At 42.6% G+C, this 23116-nt stretch overlaps 1 protein-coding gene across 1 annotated transcript in view; it reads right to left on the minus strand.

The window, feature by feature from the left end:
* The window catches only part of LOC148526672 (kelch domain-containing protein 3-like), an 88658-nt gene that overhangs the window by 10767 nt on the left and 54775 nt on the right, over positions 1 to 23116 (minus strand). The window contains exons 13-16 of the mRNA XM_088470260.1: positions 18713 to 18800; positions 18388 to 18436; positions 17721 to 17805; positions 13073 to 13176 (exon numbers count right to left, since the gene is read on the minus strand). Of these exons, the coding sequence (XP_088326386.1) occupies positions 13073 to 13176; positions 17721 to 17805; positions 18388 to 18436; positions 18713 to 18800 (326 nt within the window). The remainder of the gene's footprint in view (positions 1 to 13072; positions 13177 to 17720; positions 17806 to 18387; positions 18437 to 18712; positions 18801 to 23116) is intronic.

A 23116-nucleotide genomic window follows, 5' to 3' on the forward strand; every position in this document is an offset into this window, starting at 1 on the left:
GACGGGGGCTTGTCAGGCGAACGCAGGCGTTATAGCGCCGTTCTAGGGGGCGTACATAATTAAGGCAGTGCAGCGGCATACACAGCCATACCGTAAGCTGTACACAGGAAGCGGCCAAAGTCCTGCGGCTGGTCAGGTCAACCACTATTGTGAGTATGGGTCCCATGGTTCTCGGTGTTACTGATGTTTACGCTATCTTGCGTACTGATCAGGCTGTGAATAAAGGGAGATGGGCGGTTTAATATGGGGCTGGGAGTCTCCATCTTGTGCTGCACTCTCCGTGCGTATGCAATGTTAGCATATTCTCTCAGTGAACGGGTGCGTGAGTCTGCTAGCATGCGTTCCTTGCTGAATCAAGTTAATACAGCCAACAATTTACCTGGTCTTCCAAAGGAAGAAGTGTACAGCATGTATAGACATATCTTAGCTGTAAAAATATTTTTTTATTTCTAGTCCATGTATAAAAATAGATTAAATAAAGTGTGAAAAACAAATCTAACGGAGCTTGAAAATTCTGTCAGATACAGGAATACTTCAGTAAAAAATTTGCTAAAAAGCATAAACTGTATAATACATCATATAAACATTAGAATTATCTAAATTAAAATAAATCCTCCCTCCCCCATATGGTATAAGTGCAATGGGAGTAGTGGTTCAGCTATAGCTAATATAAATAATGACTAAATGCATTTCACAAAACTTCTCATTAAAATAACCACATAAGAAGCCTGCTTGAAGTGCCAAATAAAAAGGTCTACAGTCTGTTATTGGAAAAATTGTCTTGAATAACATTTTCTAAATGAGTCTGTCCAGTTGTTTTCTGTCACTTCTTGTTACCAGACAGGAACTAGGTAAAAGAGAAAACAGAAGGATGCAACCAAGGAGTATAGTAAGAAGAATGATGTGAGCTAGGATGTTAGGGCCTGATTCAGAGCCGGACGCTATTTGGGCTCGCTCGTTCAGAAAAAGGGGCCAGCTATTTACATTGACCGCTCGCTCTTTGCGGTCTGTTGACGCCTCTGTCTGAGCGAGCGAACGAAACATGCGCTCGCTATTTTGTAAAGACGCCCCTTTGCCGTTGGCATCAGATGTCATCTCCGCTATTTATTAGATTAGTCGAGTACATCGAAAGGCGTCTGAACTGCTCGCAGTGCTTGTGGTTGGATTTTCCTACCGCAATCATGCGAACAGTTCAGGCTAAGAGACAACCAAGTGACGTGGCCGATGACGCTGCTTTGTTAATTATGCACACCCTTAAAACGCCCGTTTTGACCGTTTGGCACGCCTGCGTTCGGATCACCACTCCCCGTTTTCAAGCACCTTCCCCTGTTACCACCCACAAACGCCTCATCCTGTCACTCAAATTAGCAGGCACTCGCTATTTTGCGAGCATACGATTTCCGACCGCACTGACTGGTTGGCGCATGCGCATTACGACCCATACGCATGCGCACATGTGCGAAAATCGCTCGGAGCGAACGAGCAGCCGCTTACGAGCGGCTCTGAATCAGGCCCTTAGACAGTAGCTACTTACAGCAGTGGATGTACCAGAGTGCAATGGTGTTTTAGACCCGTTATGGTAAGTTTCCACTAGAGCACAGCTGCTGGGTTGTGTCTTCTAAATGTGAGGTGTATATCTGTGCTCAACAATAGAAGAATATTCCCCGCAGATAAGTAAGAGGAGGTGTTTATTATCATTTAAAACATCTAGCATAAGACTGCGCCACATTTAGCTCAACATTCCTTAGTGTTTAACAACGTTTCATCATATCCAACGAATAATCTTCAGGAATGTTTGATGTGAGGAGGTACTGAGAAAAACTTCTTAACTATTTATCTTAAATACAGGACCATTCAATAAGTAGGTACAAAAAGTGATAGTTTCTCAAACAGATAAATCTGATCAACAACATGCATTAGGTTAAGTTTAAGTCTGTCCAATATTGGTTTCTCATCTTACTTTCCACCATCTCCACTAGAATCAAACAACCTGATGTAATAAGATGACCCATACTACCTGTACATTCAAATTAATGTGAGGCGCATAAAATGTATAAACTCCAGTATTTTATCTACTGTATTAGAGATACAGGCTATTGTAGCACACATACCCTTTAATGGAGGAAGCAAACAAATACAACAACATAAAACATAGATTTTGATAGTGCTGAGGAAATAGTTTAAAAATAAAATGTGTTGTGCACTGATTTTTAAATAATGAAAATACTAACTGGAAAATTTACGAAACAATAACAGTTTTCGAAAACATCAAATACCGGTAATACATTATTTATCTTGAAAAAACGGAGTGCCAGGCCTATAGGACACACAAGTATAGATTTCAGGAGAAAAACGGTTTTGCATGATCTTCTGAGTCCACCCAGCACTACAGACCGTGGTGGAATTTGCACGTGCTGGGCTCATTTGCAAATATATTCTTTGGGCCCCCTCTCTTATAGACCCACACTGAGGGTCTGATTCAGACCCGCTCGCGAGCGCTGAGCACTCGCAAGCGAATCGATGGTGCCCTAGTGCGCATGCGCACGACGGAGGGAGCTCCGCCGTGCGCATGCGCGAGACCCAGATAGCGACAGGCAAGCTGTCGCTCCAGGTCTCGCACCAAAGGGGGCGTGCTGTCGATGTTGAGTGACAGCACGCCCCTTTGGTGGGCGTGCCAGGGGCATGGCTGCCAGACAGAGGCGTTCCCATGGGAACGCCTACCGTCTGGGTCCGGCCCCACTGACATCACTAGTGATGTCAGTGGGAGTGATTTTGACTCTGCTAGAGCCAAAATCACTCCAGGGCTTGCGGTCACCGAGACCCTACCGCAGGGTCTCGACGCAAGCCCGATGGTCGCGATGGTCTTGACCATCGCAACCATCATCATGGATGCTCGCATAAGCTGTGGGTGGTAACCCACAGCTATGCGAGCGTCCAGGAGGACGCTCCAAAAAAAATAAAAAAATCCCTGATTCAGAGCGTCCGGCTCTGAATCAGGCCCTGAGTTCATAATATGGCATATGGTAGTGCACCATGTGACTGCCAAACAATACAGGCAGCATCCCAGTGTCTTATAATAAGCTGTGCCCCCTTTAATTAAATAATAATAGTTTGTGTCCTTTTTAATAATAAATTATTATTCAAAATATATTAATAATAATAACAATAATATAAATATGTGCCCCTTTTAATCAAATTATAATAATCTGTGAACACTTTAAACTCCCCAGGGTCTGATGTCAGCAGCACTGCTCGGAGGCTCCACAGATGGGTCTACTAGGAGAGGGTGACGGGCAGAGGTAGGGGGTGATGGGCAGACGGTGACTTAGAGAGGCAGGGGGTGAAGGGGAACGGGTAATAGACAGAGGCAAAGGATGACAGGCAGAGGTAGAGGGTGATGGGCATAGACTTATGGGAAAAGGCAGAAGGTGATGGGGAGAGAGTGATGGGCCGACGATGACTTGGAAAGGCAGAGGGTACTGGCGTGTAGCAGCCACTGACAGCCAACAGGGTGCCAGCTGCCGGCGCTGCAGATCATCAGTGATGATGATCTGATCGCTGGCAGCTGCACCGGCAGTAGTTCAGCCCCAGGCTCCTGTCCATCTAGGAATAATGTTTTTCTTGCCTAACTAGGTGGAGTATTACCGTGTTTGAGGAGCACACAATACCTGCACATTAGCAAAGCTCATACATAAAAACTTTAGTCATGGATTGATACACTAAAAAATGTCTGAACATTCCAGATTTCTATTTCTGTTGTGTTTCTACCCATAAGCATTCAGGGCTCCATTTAGAAATGGATTTCCCTGACTGTATAGACATGTAGATACATAGCCTATGAGCAGAGTTTAATAGAAACATTTTCATTGTAGCAACTACTGTACGATGACAATCAGTAGAACTAGATTACTGTTTATTTTTGAAACAACAAAACAGCATACTCCCAATATTGAACACAGAGGGACTGGTATGGGACCTAAATCATTCAAGCTATATTTTATTTAAAGGATTCTGTCTAATTAACAATTTACAATACGTAGAAAGTTAAAATACATCAAAATAATCCGGCCCTGCTATGGGCTGTGTCAAAAGCTGTCATGCGTGGCCACATCATTGCATACATATCTCGGAAAAATAAAGATCAGAGAGAAAAAATACTAATACTTAACCGAAATCTAAGTAAGGCCTACCACACATACTTACAGGACCCGAACGAGACAAATAAAACCATATACACTCAACATAAACAATTATTAGAGACCTTTATTTCTAATGAGGCTCAAATGAAAGTTTCTTACACCAAAAATAGATACTTCAGATGGGGAGGTAAGGCGGGCAAATTATTATCCTATATGGTTCGTCAACAAGCCAAAAGATGATATATTCCTAGATTAAAACATTCAGGAACCTACATCACCTCGCAGTCAGATATAACTTCTCAATTCCACTCATATTTTTCTACACTCTATACAGCCTCTCCAGACTATCCTCAATTATCAAAATCTTTACTTGCTGAAGCAAACCTTCCTAAATTAGAAACCTCCCAGAGAGATCTAATGGAGGCTGACATAAACAGCAGTGGAAATCCGTGAAGCCATTGGGGCCCTAAAACTTAACAAATCACCAGGGCCAGACGGGTTTAGTAGCGAATAATATAAACTTCTCTGTGATGAATTAACCCCAACCCTTATCTCTCTTTTTCAACTTATTCTAAAAGGACAAGCACATAATCCAAACTTTAATGAAGCCCACACCATATTACTACCCAAACCTAATAAAGATGAGGTACTAGTAGAATCATACCGCCCTATCACACTCTTAAATCAAGATTTTAAACTGCCAGCAAAAATCACTGCCTCCCACTTACAAACATTACTGCCTTCTCTCCTGACACACCACCAACTAGGTTTTACCAGCACACGTCACTCAGTGTCAGGCATTAGGTCAGCCATCTCCGCTATCATTGCCTCTAAAAACTCTAAATCTACACAAAACGTATTACTGAGTCTTGATGCGGAGAGGGCATTCCATAAAATAGCCTGGTCACATCTTTATCGTGTATTAGAAGAAAGGGAATTCGGACCATATTTTATTAACCTCATCCGATTTTTTTACACCAACCCTAAAACTAAATTAATAATTAATGACTCGATGAGTACTCCAGTCGAGTTGGCTAGGGGCACAAGACAGGGATGTCCACTGTCCCCCCTTCTGTTCAACTTGGCACTGGATCCTTTACTATGCATACTGCAATCTCTAAATAGCTTTAAGGGTATTTCTATAGGCTCCAATTCTCTTAAGATCTTGGCATTCGCAGACTATCTACTGCTTTTCTTTTCCAATCCCCAAGAAAGCTTGCAAGCAGTGTTTTCTAAGATTCCCAATTCGGGTTAATTTCAGGTTTCACAATCAACGTTCAAAAATCGTTAGCTATGTCATTATCTCAGGAATTATGTCCCCGTTGGGCTAATAATCTCAACCTTACATGGTCTCCTTCTTGTATCCCCTATCTAGGAATTCATTTACCAAAAAACATATCTCTTCTGTATTCTTTTAATATAACTAAGATAATATCAAAAATCACCCTAATTAAAAAACTGGCAAAACCTACAACTCTCCTTTCTGGGGCGTGCCCAACTCATAAAAATGATAACTTTTCCAAAACTTCTCTATCCTCTACAAGTCCTACCCTTGGTAATATCTAATAAAGATGAACAAGCATTAAATGCAGCTTTCCGCAGATTCATATGGAATGGTAATAAACCAAGAATTAGTCTTACAATTCTCCAAAAAAGTAAAAAAGAAGGAGGTATACATTTTCCCCACATTGCCTTCTATAACCAGGCAGCCATACGCCGTTACATTAAGGATTGGATCAACTCTACCAATCAATATGCCAACTCAGAGCTAGAACAACAGCTCATACCCGATACTCATCTGGTGACATTCTTACATTTGGCAAAAAAATACATTTCTCCCGATGCTTTGGATAACCCAATACTAACCTCCACAAGATCAGTATGGTTTAAAATAAGAAAATCTTGGAATCTAAATCCGTATCTGTCACTCTTCCTCCCATTATGGGGTAACACAGTTTTTCAAGATGGTCAGGCAAATTACCCTTTCCGTTCTTGGTCAAAAGCAGGACTATCCTCAATTAGATGCATAGTAGACTCTTCCCAGCACACATCATTAAATTTTTCACAAGCAGTAGAAAAATATGATTTCTTAAAACGCCAAACCTTTGCCTTTTTCCAATCCAAACATTATGTTGACAGGGTTCTTCAAAATCTCTCATTAAATGACTGGAATAACTTAATAGATTTAGCCTTTATCCGACCTAACCATGTCCCCAGATCGAGCTCTTCTTTTTATTCTCTCGTATGTGCACCCTCCTTCTCTTGTGAGCATCGCACAGGTATAACGGTATGGTTGGAACATTTTCCTCATCTACAATTATCTGACATATTAAACACTCTTTCATAATCGTTAAAGACATTACCAGCGACCACATATAGAGAAATGATATTCAAGTTATTCTATAGAGGTTATTTATCTCCTTCCCGTTCACATACAATTGGTTTGTCTAACTAGTCTTCCTGTGCCAAATGCAACACTTCTCCTGCCACCTTGTTTCATTGTGTCTGGGGCTGCTATCAGATTAAACAATTCTGGTTGCAAATAGAACAATTTATATCTTCAAATATCTCTCAAACATTTACTTTGACCACAGAATGGGCAGTGCTGGGATTTCTTGACCCTTGTACTCTCCTAACAATGGGTAAACGAAAAATCATCACTATAATATCCAACGTAGCCCGAAAGAGTATCTTGCAACAATGGCTCTCCCCTCATCCTCCTTCTCTTGGTATATTCAAAGACAAACTCTTTTTTTATATTTAAAATGGATTGGGTAGAAGCCTCCCTCCAAAAGAGCTCCGAGTACAAAAGTTCTTTGAAACATGGGAATATGTTATCTACTTACAACATAATGACATCAAAAACCTCATACTCACATGCTTCCAACCCACAAAATGGTTACAATCTCAATTAGCTAATGACAACCATAGATCTCAATCATGAAGTATGGCATGTGATTCCTGACTTTTTATTATCATACATCATGGTTAGTCCCGTGTCCTAGACCCGCCGCATCAACTTGACCTACCCTTCGCTCTTTCAATCACCCCTCCCCCCTAACTATATCTTTATTCCCTTACCCTATCCCAATCTCCTCCTCTTCTTTTCTTCCCTTCCTCTTCTTTTCCTTTTCCTCTTTCCCCCCCCCCAAAAAAACTTTCTTATCTCTAACAAAACAAAACAGTTGACCACTCAACTTATTCATATCTTTATTGATAAATCATTGTTTTTGTTATGCTTATCAACAAAAATTATAAAATTGAAGACACAGTTTAAAAAAATTTTTTCATGCTAACTGTTCTCATGAGGAATGTGTAGTAAGTCATGATCTTTTTCTTTTGGTTTGTTTGACTACTATGATAACACAAATTATAACAAAAGTTTATCAATCTTAATTTCATCTTTGTATACTGGTAATCTCAAATACAATATGATTATAGTCTCTGTAACTATAAGAGTAAGTTTATCCGGTATCATACCTTATTGAATGTTTTGTATCTTATATTTCCTCGTGAATGTAAAATTTTCTTTGTCTCAATAAAAAAAATATTGATATAAAGAAAAAGAAAGTTAAAATATAAAAAATTACCATTCTCATCAAATAAAGTAGTGATGTAGTGAAATGTCAATAATCCTGTCCGTTTTAATCAACGATTTCAATTAACAAAATGGCCAGTTGGTGGCACTAGAGGACAATTCTAACCATAAATTTAGTAAATTACACGTGTTATAAGAAAACTCTTTTTGTGACTACAAAATGCAGCAATGGATTCATGTATGCCTATATTTAGTTTGGATGTCATAGAACAGGTTTTAAGTAGCTAACAAAATCAAGTTAAAGTAACCGTACAATCTGAAAATACAGAAGTATTATCTATTTTGAAAAACTATGATATGCGATAGGGTCATCAATGTTTTTGATCCACCTTTGAGAATGCAATAAAATTAAGTCTCTTTGCGGGAAGCAAAATATTCTGAGGCCCTGGGTATATGGATGGAGAACTAGCTGGGAATCCAGATTTGCACAGCACGTACAGTACTATTGAAAATGCAACATTTTGTACACTCACAGACGCTGTCATTTTTATGTGCAAAATCTGTATGTGTCCCAAAAACCAGGCACATTTGTGTATGCAATAAATTAGATTTAATTTGTGGGTATTAAAGAGATTCAAGCTAAATATTGCATTTAGGATGTTCCCTGAAAAGATTTTAATCCTAAAGATTAAACTAGTATGAGTAGGGCCCTATGCCCTTTGTCTTCTCTGCATAATTATGCTAAATGTTAACTTTAATTATATAGCTATGTGAATTTATATATTGTCTGTATTAGTCTGTACTTATATTTCTTGTCCGTTTAATCCCCTTGTGCGAGCTACGGAACCCTAGTTGAGCCTTACAAATAAAAGATAATAAATTAAACAGTAATAATAAAAAGAACTTGATTTTTAAACATTGTATAAGGTTTAAATCAGACATCAGCATAAACTTTCAATGGACACTTTATGAACCTTTTAAGTGCACTTTTTACAGGACCTCATTTCAAGGCGCACAATGACCAATGTATTAAAAATTACACCTACAATTTAGACTGAACAGTAAAGGTGCACATCCACTAGGTGATTTTAATGAGCGATTGAACGATTACGACATCGTAATCTTTCAATCACTTATTAATCATGCACAAATCGTGGCCTATAATGTTGGAAACAAACAACGATGCGCGCTCCCGCTGGTCGTTTCCGACATCAATCATCGTCTGAACATGCCGGTCAATCTGCTGATAATGACAGATTGGCCATGTTCAGGGATGAGGGAGGGTGCCTACACTGAACGACATATCGTTCAGTGTAGGCACAGCAGGGGAAGAGGAACGACTGTACGATTACAATGTTGTAATCGTACTGTCGTTGTCCCATCGACTAGTGGATGTGCACCTTTACAGTGCTATTTATCAGCAGGAACATGCAGGAACTCAGGGCCTGATTCAGACCCGGTCGCAAGCGCTGAGCGCTCGCAACCGGGTCGATGGTGGCCCAGAGCGCATGTGCGCAACGGAGCCGGCTTCGTCGTGCGCATGCGCGAGACCCGGATAGCGACGGGCAATCCATCGCTCCGGGTCTTGCACCAAAGGGGGCGTGCTGTCGATGTTGAGTGACAGCACACCCCCTTTGCTGGGCGGGCCGGGGGGTGGCTGCCCAGACGGAGGCATTCCCATGAGAACTACTACCGTATGGGGGTGGCCCCACTGACATCACAAATGATGTCAGTGGGAGAGCTTTCAGCTCTGTTTGAGCCGAAAGCTCTCTGGGGCTTTCGGCCACGAGACCTTACCACAATGGTCTCGTTGCCAGCCTGATGGTCGCAATGGTCTTGACTCTTGACCATTGCGACCATCATCATGGCGGCTCGCATCAGCTGTGAGAGGCAACCCACAGCAATGCAAGCGGCCAGGAGGCCGCTCCATAAAAAAATAAAAGATGCCCTGATTCAGAGCGAGCACTCTGTCAGAGCGTCCGTCTCTGAATCAGGGCCTCAGTTCCTGAACCTCTCATTAACTATGACGTAATGTCCTGGGCCAATCCATGCGCAGTCTCACAATAGTAAGTGTAGATTGATTTTACAAACGAGATGACAGTATTACTTACTTATACATATATATTCAGAATTTTTTTTTTTTGCAGCCAACATTAGCTGCACTTTAAAAATTGCCTTTACAATACCTACAAAACAATTCCTTTTAAAGAAATACATTTCATAATCATGAGATGATTATTGAAAACAAGATTCTGTGGGAGATTTATCAAATTAGAGATCAGCTTCTAACTGTCATATTATAGCAGTTGCGTAACTAGGGCAGGGCCGCTGCGGCTCGTGCCCTGGGTGCCGTTGGACAAGCGGTGTGCCGCCGGCTTCGGTCCAGACACGTCCTAGTCAGCCAGTGTAGTGCAGACCTCAGTGCGTGCGGTCCACACTACACTGTTACACACACATTGCTGCCGGCGCTGGGAAGTACAGTCGTACTACCCGGCTACGATGTGTGTGTTTCAGCAGCCAATGTGAGTCAGACAGACTCTCATTGGCTGCAGCGCCCACTGCCGGAGCCGGGCTGGAGCTCACTCATGAGCTCCGCCTTCTGGCTCCTGCAGTGGGTGATGGGATGTCTCTCCCATAGTACCGAGCGGAACCCAGTGGGAGGACAGAGGAGCAGACAGCGGCGGTCGCAGCAGGAGCGAGGATTCAGGTAAGTGAAGTCAGTGTTATGTATGTGTATGTATGTCTGTCTGTGTGTTTTCTGCACTACGGAAGGCACTGTATAAGGGGCAACTCATAGGGGGATCACTACTGGGAGCCTTCATAAAGGGGTCCACTACTGGGGGCACTATATAAGGGGCACAGCATGAGGGGGGATCACTACTGGGGGCCTGCATAGGGGGACTCAATATTGGGGGCACTGTATAAGGGGTGCTACTGGGGACCTGCATAAGAGGGACCACTACTGGGTAAACTGCATGCTGGGGGTACTGTACAAGGGGCATTACTGGGGGCCTGCATAGGGGGACTGTATAAATTGCACTGCATAGGGGGGCACTGTATAAGGGTGCACTACTGGATGCACTGTATAAAGAGCACTACTGGGGGCATTGTATAAGGGTGCACTACTGGGGCACTGTATAAAGGGTACTACTACATGGGGCACTGCTACAGTGGGCATTGCAAGAGGGGCAATACTACTCAGGGCATTAAGGTGCATATGGAATGGTAAGGAATGTTCCCAGAGTGACGAGAAAGGGGTGTGTGCAATGTTGACACGCTCCATTTTCATGGCCACACCCCTTGTGGCATATGGCCACACCCAGTTTTTGGTGTGTGCACATAGGGGGGGGCCTCCATTTTTCAATTTGCCCTGGGCTCCATATACCCTACTTATGCCACTGTATTATAGGCTGTGCTAGAAAAATTACAGTTAGAAGCTGATTGGTTACTATGAGCAACTTCTCCACTTTATCTCTCCATGTATGAGTTGATATGATTTATCATAGACTGCCAAGATGTGTCTGCCATCCATCCATCATGCTGCTATAATTCTTCAGTGTGACATCACAAGTATGAAAAAAATTGAGTTGGAATTTGAATTGTATGTGTACCTCCTCCATTGCTCTCCACTACATGGATCTATTGCTCCTCCTCTCAATACTTACCCCAACTAACCCACATAGATTAACATCGCTCACATCACACAGCCATGTACCTGCTTAATTTAACTTCTCTCCTTTTCCTGCCACTTCCACCACAATTCTCTTCAAACTCCTCCTCCATTGAGCATATCGTTTCTTCCTCTGACATCACTATTTCCCACTCTCTGCATTCCTTCTTATCTGTATGCATCTATAAACTGTTTTACCGGCTGCAATGAACTTAACGCCCTACAAAAGTTGAAAAAAATCTCCACACAATCAATTTTTATTCTCGTTTGTTCTCACTCATTGTAATTATTGTTTGAAACTTAGCAGGCTCTGGGAGGTCAGAACACTCCAGGGGAGATCATTCTCCAATGCTGAGCTCATTCTTTGTCATGCTTACCTACTAATCTTGCTGACAATTTTTGCTGTATATGAAACTTTGGGTGGGATGTATCAATTTTCTCAAGGAAATTCCAATACATCACACTGTCATTTGCCTGCATATCGGCATTTTTGATCTCCAGTAGGCAGGAATACTTACCTTCCGGGACAGCTCTTGCAAATAGAAACCCATAGGCTTCTATAGGCAATACAATCTATAGAGAGCGTTGCCTATTGGGCAGAAGTTCCGTAAAGTTACGCTTTCAGGAGCTTGCTGCATATGGACACATTGCAGACCTAAACAATCCTGTGGGTCTTGCTGTGCCGCAAGTCCACTGTGGATTTCCCCAATTTCTGCAGCGGACTCTTTTTAATACTTATGGGGATCCATATGCATTACTATTTTTGGATGCTTTACCACAGTTTTTAAATTGATACATCTTGCCACTTGTGTTCTATTCCGCACCTCTCTACTATGTTCATTACCTAAATACTATTCATTTTACTATACTTTTCCGTTCTGCCCTATGACTTTCTGTACCGTGTTTACCCTCTCTGTTCAGATAAAGGAGCAATGTACAGTACTGCCATCTACTGTATGTACCTCTTGAACTTTTTGTCCCTAACTGTTTCCTTTACACCAGTGTTTCCTTGTAGAATCAAATACACCTTCAATCTCACATATCATCTCAGCATTAATGACACCCAAAACTGTCATTCCTCCTCCTGATCTATCCTTTCCTGTGTGTCCAGTTCTCTCTCTGCTATATACTAATGGATGTACTAACACTACCTAAATCTCAACATACTGTACCTAGCATCTCTAATTTGCTCTTCCTATATCTCTATCACAGTGGATAACATCACACTCTCCTAATGTCCGTTTTTAATCCACCCTATTTTTTACTTCCCAAACCTCTCACCCTCAACTACAAAGCTCTCAGCCACTTGTTCCTCCCTACATATCGGACCTCATCTCACTTCACATTCCCTCATTCCCCCTTTTATCAGCCTCACGACTCCCCATTAGGTTGTAAACTGTAACGATCAAGGTCCTCTGCCCTACTGTCTACTTGTCCACTTCAGCCTTTGTCCACCTATATGTTCTAGCATTATTCATCTTGTAATACGCTTTATGATTGAGCAATATTTTGCCTATTATACTTTTTTTGCATAAAGTCATCTTGAACTATCTGCATTTGCATGTTCTGTATTTTGCTTATAGAACCCTTACATTTTATGTATTAACTTCTATCTGCCCACTGAAAGGCGTTGCAGGTTTTATGACCCATTATAAGTAAACAATAATGCTAATGATATGGCAAAATATAGTTAGCAAAAATGTTACATATTAAAGTGATACTTACAGATCAAATTTTTCAAATTCAGAGTCTAACAAGGCAAAAGAGGATTTCATTTTGGCTATAGCTTGGCAGCGTACAAACATGAAACTGCTTTCTTTCTCTTCCCTCTAGAAGAATTTATATGACAAAGAAATATGCATGAAAGATTGCAAGAAACAAGCGTAATGTTCATGAACATAAATGTAAAAAAAATGTTTGTATACAATTTAAAAAATTAACCAAAATTTTAATTTGTGCAAATAAACCCACCTGCCCCAGAATAGCAAAACTACACCTGGCAAAAGAATGTCCAGGCCCCCACTGTGATAAATGCTTCCCCCTCCTGACAGGCTTGCTGTGTTACTCCAAAGCTTGGAGTTGAAGAGCAAAGCTGGGTACACACCTGAACGACGGATCGGAAGTCTATCTGGCGGGCCACTGATACAATGATTTGGTAAGTGATCTGCACATACAAATTGTGAGTACACACTCACCAATCCGCCTCCTGACATGTCTGGCCACAGGAACTGGTAGTAACGTCATTGTCGGAGGTACCTGTGGCCGGCATACGGGTCGGTCGGTGGGTCATTCGTACACACAGGCAGATGTACCGTTTTCTATCTGCAAGCTATATCTGCATCTGCCATGCTGCACAGCTGATGTGATAAGTCTATGAACAACATAATTCATAGACATATTGGCGGTACACACGAGCGGATATACTTAGCGATATATCATTAATCAGCTTTACAAGCAATATTTTGCAATATTTCAGTGTTTCCCTAAATGTGCGCCCTGGGTTCATGGTGTGGCCTAAAGAGGCCAGCCAGTGTATTGTTTTTGTCTGGAAAATATTTATTTTGCACATGTGGGAGAGGGGTTGCCGGCATGGAGTGGCAGGAGGCTAGCAATGCGCGGGGGAGGGCTATCACTGTAAAGCAACAAACAGCTGAGGCTGCCTGTTGCTGAATGGGATCCTACAACACAGTGCATTGTTGGAGATCAGACAGGAAGTGTCTGATCTAATCTGAGGAGCGATGCTGCAGAATGCTGCTGATGATCATAACTAAAGGTTAGTAAGGGGGGGACATGGAGAGGGGCAAATGGAGAGACATGGAAGGGGCAAAGGGAGAGACATGGAGCAGAGCAGTAACTAGACGGGCACTGTATAAGAGGAACCTACAAGTGAGAATGATAATAAACAGAAAATTGACAGGCCATGGTACAGGGCGCGCTACCCTAGTTACGGCTCTGACATAGAGGGGGCAATGGGAGATACATGGAGGGGGCAAATGGAAAGACATGGAAAAGGCAAAGGGTAGAGAGATGGAGGGGGCAAAGGGAGAGACATTAAGGGGGCAATAGGGAAGAGATGGAGGGGCAAGAGGAGAGAGACAGAGGGTGTAATAGGCACGAAAAGCACAGTTTTTTTTTTCTTTTTACTCTCTCTTTTAAATACTTATTATGTTATTTTGACCCAACTACTTAAAACAGTGCTCGACAAAACCCGGGGGCCAGGTCGCCATGGTGACCAGATTTGACTGCCTGGCAACCAGATTTGAGGGCAACCCCCTGCCGCCGCTAGTGTAGTGCAGACCGCGAGCGCGGTCCACACTACAGAGTAACAAACACACAGCCGCCAGCGGCAGGTGTGTGTTTGTTATAGCAGCCGATGAGAGTCAGACAGGCTCTCATTGGCTGCTGCATCCACGGAGGGAGCCGGCTGGAGCTACTCAAGGTCTCCGCTTTATGGCTTCCCCCACAGTGGGTGATGAGAGAGACGTCATTACGTCTCTCCCATAGTGCAGAGCGGGCCGGGAGGAGCAGATAGCGGCGGTCGGTGGCAGGAGCGGGGATCAGGTAAGTTGGGGGTTTTTTGGGGGGTTTTTTGTGTGTAAGGGGCACTGCATAGGGGGTTGCACTGAATAGGAGGGGTGGCCGCTACTGGGGCACTGTATAAGGGGGGGTGCTACTAGGGCACTGTATAGTGGGGACACTGCATAGGGGGACTACTACTGGTAGCAATGGGGGGGACTTCTACTGGGGGCAATGCATAGTGGGGACCACTACTGGGGGCACTGTATAAGGGGCACTACTGGGGTACTGTATAGGGGCACTACTGTAGGCACTGCATAGGAGTGCTCAAAGCATATTCTTGCAACTGGGTCCACCACTCTCTAGTTCGGCCACTGCTGGTGGTGGCTTTGCTTGCCCAGGGTATTTTGGCTGTGGAGGGGTGGTCTTTCTGGGGTTGGATGCCTGGAGAGGGGAGTTAGCTGCTCAGTAATGTGGCCATGGGGGTTGGTTGCCCAGGGCATAGGTGCTCAGTAATGCTGCCCCAGTGGAAGGGGGGGTCTGGATCCTACACTTTCATCCTGACTCCTAGATTTTAGAAACATTTGTCAAGCCCTGACTTAAAAAATGTTCTGTAATTATTTTGGTTTAGGGGTGCCTTGCAAAAATTATGGAGACCCTAAGGGTGGCTCCAATTGAGAAAGTTTGGGGACCACTAACATAGTGTGTACACAGCTTAAGTGTTTGCAGATGTTGATACACCATATCCAATCAACTGACAACTGACAACCTTCATCTGCAGAAGCATGCGTCCAAACTTACAAATGACCTAAACTACTACACAGTATGGTCTTTTATTCTGTATTCTGAGATATTCAAGGTTCAAACAGACATCAAAATTGGTGCATTTAGAGACCTGGGGAACCAACCATACAGATGAACTTTATTGCACACCATGCTTTATTTGAACATTTTATACATATCACACTTTAAATGCCTATTCCTTAATATTGTTTCAGATGGAAGTTACCAGTTTTTAACTGGCATTTTTAAGGGATAGAGGACCTGATTCAGACCCACTCGCAAGCAGCCGCTCGCTCGCGGTCGATATTTCCAATCTGCGCATGCGTATGCATCCCAATGTGTGTGCGCGAACCACTGCAAGTGGTCTGGTAGGGCTCGCTCGCCCAGCATAGACAGCCTATCTGAATGAGCGACAGGAGAGGCCATTTGTGGGTGGTAACAGGGGTACGGCACTACTATTGGGGTGGTGGAGGTGCGAACGCAGGCGTGCCTTAGTGTTGCAATGCTGTTTCAGAGGTTCACGTAGTTCACGTCACTTGGTGGAATTTCACATTGAAGTGCTCGCAGTGCTTGCGGCAGGCTCTATAGTCAACCTTAAGCGCTGCGAGCACATTCAATGGTGCTCGATGTACCAATGTTTTTAGGCGCTTCCAGGATATGAAGTACGCCAGTGGACGTTTTAAGAATGGATGGTGGGTGTCTACATACACGAAGTGATCTCACGGCAAGACATAGTGTGCGTGCTTATGTCTTGCCTTGCGATCGCTTGCCTTGCTGGGTGTGTGCCAGATTTGCATAAGCTGGAAGTGAACGATCGCATCTTGCGAGTGGGTCTGAATCAGGTCCAGAGTCATTAGGTTGACATTCACAATGTTGACAAACATAATGTCGACATAATAATATTGACTGTTATGATGTTGACATTGTTGAAATGTCGACATGCAACATATCAACATTCTAAGAATGTTGACATGATCACAATGTCCACATCTGAAATGTCGACATGTGAAATCCCATCATTCTCAGAATGTCGACATTAGAGTAAGACTGTAGATCGGGAAGGTTAGGCACTAGGGTGAAGTTAGGGGTAGGCTGATTGGTGGAGGCTATGCTGCGTGGAAGGTAGTTTTGGATTAAGCACTAGTGGGAAGAGATTAGGGTTATATATTGTATAGCACACCCATTTTTAAAGATGGCTGCGACCTCTGTATAGCAGGGAGTACTTTTTAAAAATGTATTTTTCACTGTTTTGTGTAATTTATTAATTATATAATATGTTATATTTATGTATTTGCACTATTATTTTCACTAAATAAGCACCTATCCCACCTGCTGGATGATGTCCTATAAAGGGTCTTATATAATGTAAGCAAATAAATAGATTATACTAATTTAATCAAAATTGTATTTTATAAAAAATAAAAAAACACAGGGCCTGATTCAGACCCGCTCGCGAGCCGGCACTGCACAGTGCTCACCCGTACTTCTTCCACACACCAGACCTTCTCAAGTGACCATGCCCCCTGATCACAAGGCCAAGCCCCCTTTTTTAACGGCCGCGTGCACAACATACCTCCCTACACGGGGTGACACCATGGGGAAGGATGCCACTGGTGTTTTTTTTCCAATATCTGACATGGTGCTAAAATTGGGACCACCCATTACCAGATCTCTAACTTCGCCTATGGAACCAGGTATGTCAGGGGCGTGAGGGGGGAGGTTAACTTACTTTTCCCCAGCGGCTGCTCAGTTCTGCAGGCGCTGGGTAGGGGATCCTGCTTTGCTGACCGATCAGCAGTGATCGGCAGAACAGCAGACAGACCGTTTGTTGAACAACAAGACTTCATGCAGATAGGCTAAATAGTTGCTTATTATGAAGGAGCCTTTAATATACTGAATTGTTTCTTGTTAAAAATCCAGCTATTGTACTTTATATTATATTATATATATTATTTTTTTTTCAGTCCTCTCTTTGATTAGGAACAGTCACTTATGATAGATGATGCACTCTTTATTCTAGCATAGGTAAAGTCAGTAATAGTAACAAAAAAATAAAATACTGATATGATCTTACAGTTACAGAGTGTAGAGAACATAATTTTGGAGGTTCCAGTCCACTTAACTGATATTTTACTTTGGGGATTTTAGTTGGCGTATATCTACAAAACATGAATAAAACAATAGATAAACAACAACATTATAATACATTTATTTAAATCCAACAGGCTGACTAGTGGCTTTTGCCACAGTGTCATATTTGGAATATTGTATATTATATTGTTTAAAAATAAAATCCAACACAAATTTACAAATGTATTGCAGTCTCACAAGGGAAGAGATAAAAATGTTAGTTATGTTGATTTTTACAGCTGATAACATTAGGAGCGAGTCACCATAGTAGAAAGTTTGTAAGATTTGTGAAAAAGTTGAAAACTGCTCTATTTTGTGCACCATTTGAGAACAGAACTAACTAAAGCTAGAACCGTTTAGTCTTGCAATCTTTTCTTTTTAAAATATGCTTAGCATTTTATAAACACATCTTTAGTCAACATATATCAAAGAAAAAAAAAATATGCTAAAGATAACTGAATTTCTGTATTATAATGATATATTTCAGTGTATAGGATTGAAGATGTACAAAATTATGTTTTTGGTAGGATTTGTACCTATATTATTGGGCCACAGACCGTTATTAACTTAATGGAACTTCAATTCGTACATAGAAAACAAGAAGTACATACCCATTGCTTATGCCTTGAATCCCACATTCCAAAAGGATGTCCTTCATTACTGCAAATAGTAAACATAGTTAAACTATTATCCTTATAAAGCTAATTATTTTAATTAGTTTGTTTAAACTCCATATCCATATATACATATGACAATCTTTTAGATGCTATAATTGATTTGATGTTTATTTATTTTACCTTCTTTTAGCAGTCTAGCTGCAAGAGTAGAGAGAACAGGGAGCATAACAATATCATTCATAATTACTGATAGTGATAACATAATTAATCCTTTATCTTCTACTATACAAAATCACAATACTGTATACATACAACTCACTAGGTTGCCTATCTGAAGGGTTTATGAGCCTCATTGCCATTACATCATTGAAGTCGATTTCTTCATTCCTTCCACCAAATACGAATAGCTTTAATTAAAAAAAAAAATACAAAAAACAGTTGATACATACTACTATTAAATATAAAACTAAGCATAATGAAAGCCAGTTCTTTTTCTGAGTAAATTTTCCAGATCTGATTCTTCCTGCATTGTCATGTCATGTCCCAGTCTGTGTGAAGTTACACATTTTGATATGTATGCTTGGATTATTGTAGCAACTGGCAATATGACTATATTGATTGTCAGAGCCGTAACTAGACTTTTTGGTGTCCGGTGCCAGAAAGAGCATTGGCGCCCCCCTCATTTTTCAAAGGGACATAATGCACCCAAAAAAGGGGAATGGCCTCATGGGGAAGGGGCAGGGAAGAGATAGGGGAGGCCAGGAGATGCTGGGGATGAAATAAGAGGAAGCTACAAGTGAGAGTGATAATAAACAGACATTTTACAGGCCCAAACAGCGCTCCCTGCCCTGTGGTGCCCTGTGCCATAGCACCGGCCGCACTACCATAGCTACGGCCCTGTTGATTGTGGTAGGTGAAAAATGTTACTCCTTATGGTTGATTGTATGTTCCAAGCAATATGCAGGATCCACGTATAAATTAAAAAAATGGAATTTCATTTTACAGGATGAGTAATGCAAATTAAATGATATGTAATAATTGTTATATAAATATATTGTGATACCAGAAACACATATTGTACATATGTTTATGAAGCCCAGTGTAGGAGTTTGGTCTGTGAAATGAGCATTAAGCCAATTCAAACTTCAACTTGGCTAAAACATTTTTATTAACATGCTCTTTTTTTAACAGCCTTATCAATTAAATGTATACTGTAATGCAGTGGCGTAAATTCTTCCCAGACGCCCGGAGGCAAGTTATAATTTGGTGCCCCCCCGTCAAAGCCGCTGACACTGTAATGTAGCAATTCACATGCAGACAGGCTATAGATAGACAAAGGCAGCAGCTGATGGTCTGTCATGGAGCTCTCCACCAGTGTATTGTGGCTTCTCATGTGCCGGGAAGGGGTGCCATGTATTGGGGGCATGATGGTACACTCTGGGTGCATAGTTACAGCCCTAAGTGGGGTGAATATGTTGTGGACAATGGAGGAGGTACCCCTTCAGAGCTAGAGCCCGGCGGCAGGCGCCTCCATTGTCTACCATACTCCTGCCCCTGCTGTAATGTTTAGTAATTGCAGATCCTTAAACAGAGATGAACAATTCTATATTAAAAAAAATTGTATATTTGTGTTGATATGTGTATATTAGATATTATTAGTAGACACTGGCGGATAATAGTTGGTAGACGTTCCAGACTTAAATGGCCTAACCATTACTTGACTTTGTGAACAATCCGACCAAAACCTCCTGGTTTTGGTCGGATTGTTCACAAAGTCAAGTAATGGATAGCTGGCAAGGACCAGCGATGCACGTGAATGCTGGGTCTTTGCCGTCCCCGACTGTCTACTGAACATTCCCGTTAACCTGACGATGCTCGTCAGGTTCGGCATGTTTAGAGATAGGAGGTCGGGCTCCTTCACTGAATGACGTTCAGTGCGGGCACCACACCTCGGCGACCAGAAGGTCTGAACGCTAGATGTTCACACTTTCAGGTCGCCTAATGGATAGGCCCCTTTAAACAGTAATTATTGTTTATTGCAATGCTCAGTGATAGAACAGCCGTACTCACAGTTCTGATACACAGACAGCGCTGATGGAGCGGAGCATACAACGAGGTCGTGCAGAGTATACATATGACCAGCTGGTCATGTAAGTAAGGCATGATCACAGTACTCACAAGTATACCGGGTCCTCATGGAGCATAGGGCCTGATTCAGAGCCACTCGTAAGCGGCCGCTCGTTCGCTCCGAGCGATGTTCACACATCTGCACATGCGTATAGGTTTTAGTACGCATGCGCGAACCATTCATTGCAGTCGGAAATTGTGTGCTCGCAAAATAGCGAATGCCTGCTAATTTGATTGACAGGATGAGACGTTTGTGGGTGGTAACAGGGGAAGGTGCTTGAAAACGGGGAGTGGAGATCTGAACGAAGGCGTGCCAAAAGGTCAAAATGGGCGTTTTAAGGGTGTGCATAATTAACAAAGCAGCGTCATCGACCACGTCACTTGGTTGTTTCTTAGCCTGAACTGGAAAATCCAACCACAAGCATTGCGAGCAGTTCAGATGCCTTTCGATGTACTCGATTAATGTAATAAATAGCGGAGATGAGGTATAATGCGAGTGGCCAGGGGGCGTTTTTTACAAAAAACGTCCGCATGTTTTGTTCGCTCGTTCAGACATAGAGGCGTCAACAGACCGCAAAGAGCGAACGGTCAATTTAAATAGCCAGCCCCTTTTTCTGGACGAGCGAGCGCAAATAGCTTCCGGCTCTGAATCAGGCCCTGAGTACTACACATGTGTGTGTACCACTGCGGTGCTCAAACACAGTGAACAAGATGGCGTTACGCATGCGCAGACTACCCACCTGCAGCCAGGGCCGGCGCTAGGCTGTACTGGGCCCAGCGCCGTCCTGTGTTGCTGCCCCTTCCCTCCTCCGCTCCCTCCCAGCTGAGCTTAAATATAGCCCATAGCTCTGGGAGGGAGGTGGGCGTTTCCTGCGCCCTCCGGAAACAGTAGCGCTCCGGGCGACGGACCGGCTTGCCCGTGCCTGGAGCCGCTACTGCCTGCAGCCATCTTGGTGCAAGAGAATGCTTCATATAATGGAGCATTACGGAGGAAAGCGCAATAGCGCACTCCATATATCAACAATTTGGTGGTTCAGAACGTTCAGTGGGAAAAGTATGACTTCTCTTTGGAAATTGCTATTAGGTTGCACAGTTCCTTATAAGTCAATGTAATTTCCCACAAGTTGCTTAAGCAGTACTCAAACACTGTGGTCCTACTGGAAGACAGGCAGCAGCTGTGTGTATAATAATTGTGGGAGAGAGCTACATGACATCCCAGCTCTACGTATAATGATTGTGGCAGAGAACTGCATGACATCACAGCTCTACGTATAATGATTGTGGCAAAGAACTACATGACATCACAGCTCTGTGTGTAATAATTGTGGCAGAGAAGTATAGTACACCATGCCTCTATGTGTAATGACTGTGGCAAAGAACTGCATGACATCACAGCTCTGCGTGTAATGATTATGACGGAAAAGTACATGACGTCATGCCTCTGTGTGTAATAATTGTGGCAGAGAACTACATGGTGTCATGCATCTGTGTGTAATAATTGTGGCTGAGAACTACATGACATCACAGCTGTGTGTAATGATTTTGGCAGAGAACTACATGACATCACAGCTGTGTGTAATGATTGTGGCAGAGACCTACATGACATCACAGCTGTGTGTAATGATTGTGGCAGAGAACTACATGACATCACAGCTGTGTGTAATAATTGTGGCAGAGAACTAAATGACATCACAGCTGTGTGTAATAATTGTGGCAGAGAACTACATGGTGTCATGCCTCTGTGTGTAATTGTGGCTGAGAACTACATGACATCACAGCTGTGTGTAATGATTGTGGCAGAGAACTATATGACATCACAGCTGTGTGTAATGATTGTGGCAGAGAACTACATGACATCACAGCTGTGTGTAATGATTGTGGCAGAGAACTACATGACATCACAGCTGTGTGTAATGATTGTGGCAGAGAACTACATGACATCACAGCTGTGTGTAATGATTGTGGCAGAGAACTACATGACATCACAGCTGTGTGTAATGATTGTGGCTGAGAACTACATGACATCACAGCTGTGTGTAATGATTGTGGCTGAGAACTACATGACATCACAGCTGTGTGTAATAATTGTGGCTGAGAACTACATGACATCACAGCTGTGTGTAATGATTGTGGCAGAGACCTACATGACATCACAGCTGTGTGTAATGATTGTGGCAGAGACCTACATGACATCACAGCTGTGTGTAATGATTGTGGCAGAGAACTACATGACATCACAGCTGTGTGTAATGATTGTGGCAGAGACCTACATGACATCACAGTTGTGTGTAATGATTGTGGCAGAGACCTACATGACATCACAGCTGTGTGTAATGATTGTGGCAGAGAACTACATGACATCACAGCTGTGTGTAATGATTGTGGCAGAGAGCTACATGACGTCATGCCTCTGTTTGTAATAATTCTGGCAGAGAACTACATAATATCAAAGGTCTATGTGTCATGAATGTGGCAGAAAACTGTATGACATCACAGCGATGTGTGTATTGACTGTAGTAGATAACTACATGACATCATGGCTCTGTGTATAATGACTGGAAGAGAACTACATGACATCATGCCTCTGTGTGTAATG

Source organism: Taudactylus pleione, unplaced genomic scaffold (assembly GCF_031769625.1).
Source record: "Taudactylus pleione unplaced genomic scaffold, aTauple2 ptg000095l, whole genome shotgun sequence".
In the NCBI taxonomy this organism is placed as follows: Eukaryota; Metazoa; Chordata; class Amphibia; order Anura; family Myobatrachidae; genus Taudactylus; species Taudactylus pleione.